General features: G+C 26.7%; 1 protein-coding gene across 2 annotated transcripts in view; it reads left to right on the top strand.

The window, feature by feature from the left end:
• The window catches only part of LOC107614374 (heavy metal-associated isoprenylated plant protein 7), a 2,083-nt gene extending 824 nt beyond the window's left edge, over positions 1 to 1,259 (top strand). The window contains exons 3-6 of one of the 2 annotated variants that reach the window (XM_021110201.1): positions 29 to 234; positions 317 to 398; positions 571 to 1,121; positions 1,163 to 1,259. In XM_021110201.1, coding sequence (XP_020965860.1) covers positions 29 to 234; positions 317 to 398; positions 571 to 1,121 — 839 coding nt within the window. In that variant the 3' untranslated portion in view covers positions 1,163 to 1,259. Of the gene's footprint in view, positions 235 to 316; positions 399 to 570 lie in introns of both variants that reach the window. The other variant, XM_021110202.1, reaches the window with a different exon arrangement.

Below are 2,419 nucleotides of genomic sequence, written 5' to 3'. Positions count from 1 at the left end.
GATTTTGGTTATACCACTCTATTTTTAGGGATAGAAACAGTGATAACAGATACTAAGTCTCAGAAAGCAGTGGTGAAGGGAGAAATAGCAGATCCACTTAAGATTGTGGAGAGAGTGCAGAAAAAGAGTCATAGAAAGGTGGAACTTCTGTCTCCAATTCCAAAACAGTCTTCATCAGAGGATGAGAAAAAATCACCAATAGAAGAAGAGAAGACCGAGCAAAAGAAACAAGAGGTTCATTAATTATTAATTTTAAATTTCTCTCCTTTTGTTTACATTAATTTTGAATTTTTTTTTTCTTTTCACATATGCACAGATTATAACTGTTGTTCTGAAAGTTCACATGCACTGCGAAGCCTGTTCACAAGAAATCAAGCGACGAATACTCAAAATGAAGGGTATGTATGTCCTATGTCACTTACCTTTCTTTCAATCTTTTTTCTTAAATTATTATTTTCTTGAATCATGCAAATACTTAATCTGTTTTATTATGTAAATTTAATTATTTAAATAAGTAATACTATAAGCGAGTGTTTTTCATTATTGATTAATTTATTATTGATAATGAAGGGGTGGAATCAGCTGAAGCAGATCTAAAGAATTCATTAGTCAGTGTAAAAGGCGCCATGGAAGCTTCGAAGCTTGTTGACTACGTATACAAGAGAACAGCAAGACATGCAGTGATAATAAGAGTAGAACCACAGGAAACATCAAAGATTCAAGAAGAAAAACCAACAAATTCAGAAGAAGAAAAGTCACAACAAGAACAAGTTGGTAGCACTGAAAATAACAAGAAAGAAGAAGAAAAGAAGAATAAAAAAGAAGAGAAAGTAGCTGAAGAAGAAATAAAACAAGAAGAGAAAGAAAAAAAGGAGGATAATAATAATAATAATAATAATAATAATAAAGAAAAAGAGACTATTAGTTTGACTAAAAATGAACATTACTATTACCCACCAAGACATGGCATGGAGTTGTATGCATATGCCTACAATTATAATTTTCCACCACCTCCACCTCCACCTCTTTCTCTTCTTAATAATGCACACCCTCTTTATTATCAAAACTATCCTCCTCAGATGTTCAATGATGAAAATCCAGATGCATGTAATGTTATGTAATAAGTGAATGAATTAAGGGGTATTATGGAATTTTTACTGAAAATTCTAAAATTTAAGATAGTTGTATCTTTTTTTCTTTACTTGCGCATTTATTATTGTAATATTACCTGATATGATATGATGTATTAAAAGTTTGAAAATATACTCTACATAAGTAGGTTGTGAAATTTTGTAGGAACTTGCAAATTCTTTTTGAATGATTGTTAGAATCTTGTACTTAAATCAAGAAAAATAATTTACCAATGTTTAAACTATATAATTAAAAATTTTTCAATTAAATATAACTGATAAAAAATATATGAAAATTTTTATATCTCCTAAAAATATTATTCTATTCATAGAATATTAATTCAAAATCAATATTGGTTAAAAAGCCAAAATATTTTCTATTCCAAACAATTTTATATTTTTAGTGTTTTGCAACAAAATAACCTTTATTAATTTCCTTCGAAATTTATTTACTATTTATATATGAATTGAACTAGTTTTTATGTAAGTATTAAAAATATTATAAGATTAGAATAATCATTTGAGGTGTATGTAAAATACTTTTTTTATTGTGTTTAGTCTTTTTTTATTTAAATATTTATAAAAGAAAATGTTTTTTGAATCATTTGTATGTTTTATATATATTTGTATGTTCACTTTTTTTTTTAGTTCTGTGTCAATTGTGTCAGCAACGAGACAAGTGGAGAATGTACTATGCATTTATGAATAACAACTAACTATATTATTGTTTCAAGAAAAATTTCATTACTAAACAGATAATTTGATATGCACATGAAAGTTGATTGATATATGTTATTCCGGTAACAACTAAAAAAATAACAAAACTAGTAATGAAAGAGTAGGGTTGGGAGAAAGTACTTGAAACTGAAGTTTAACTACTATAATATTATTGGATATTACATGTACTACAATTAGAAAATTAATTTTTATGGAAAATGCTTTGGTAAATAATAATAATAATAATAATAATAATAATAATAATAATTGTGATAACCAAAAGTTTATCTCTTAGTAGTGTAGTGCATGATGATGTATCTGATTTTTGTAACATCCCTAAACTAGCATTAGTAGGTAGTTGATTGACTGAAATGATGATAACAATGCTACTGAAATTAGTTCTGACTAAGCTTCTTGAGATCTGTGAGTTTTCATTTGGAATAGACAAATTTTATGACAGAATTGTGTGGTATGCAGTAAAAGCTACATTGATCTTATGATACTTTTATTTCACATTTAAAATAATTTTATAATTGATCTTGATTTTTGAATTCTTTGTCATTAATGTAAAT

Source organism: Arachis ipaensis, chromosome B08, assembly GCF_000816755.2.
Source record: "Arachis ipaensis cultivar K30076 chromosome B08, Araip1.1, whole genome shotgun sequence".
Taxonomy (NCBI): Eukaryota; Viridiplantae; Streptophyta; class Magnoliopsida; order Fabales; family Fabaceae; genus Arachis; species Arachis ipaensis.
The sequence above is the reverse complement of the archived record's forward strand: the minus strand, read 5'-3'. Positions and strand labels throughout refer to the sequence as shown.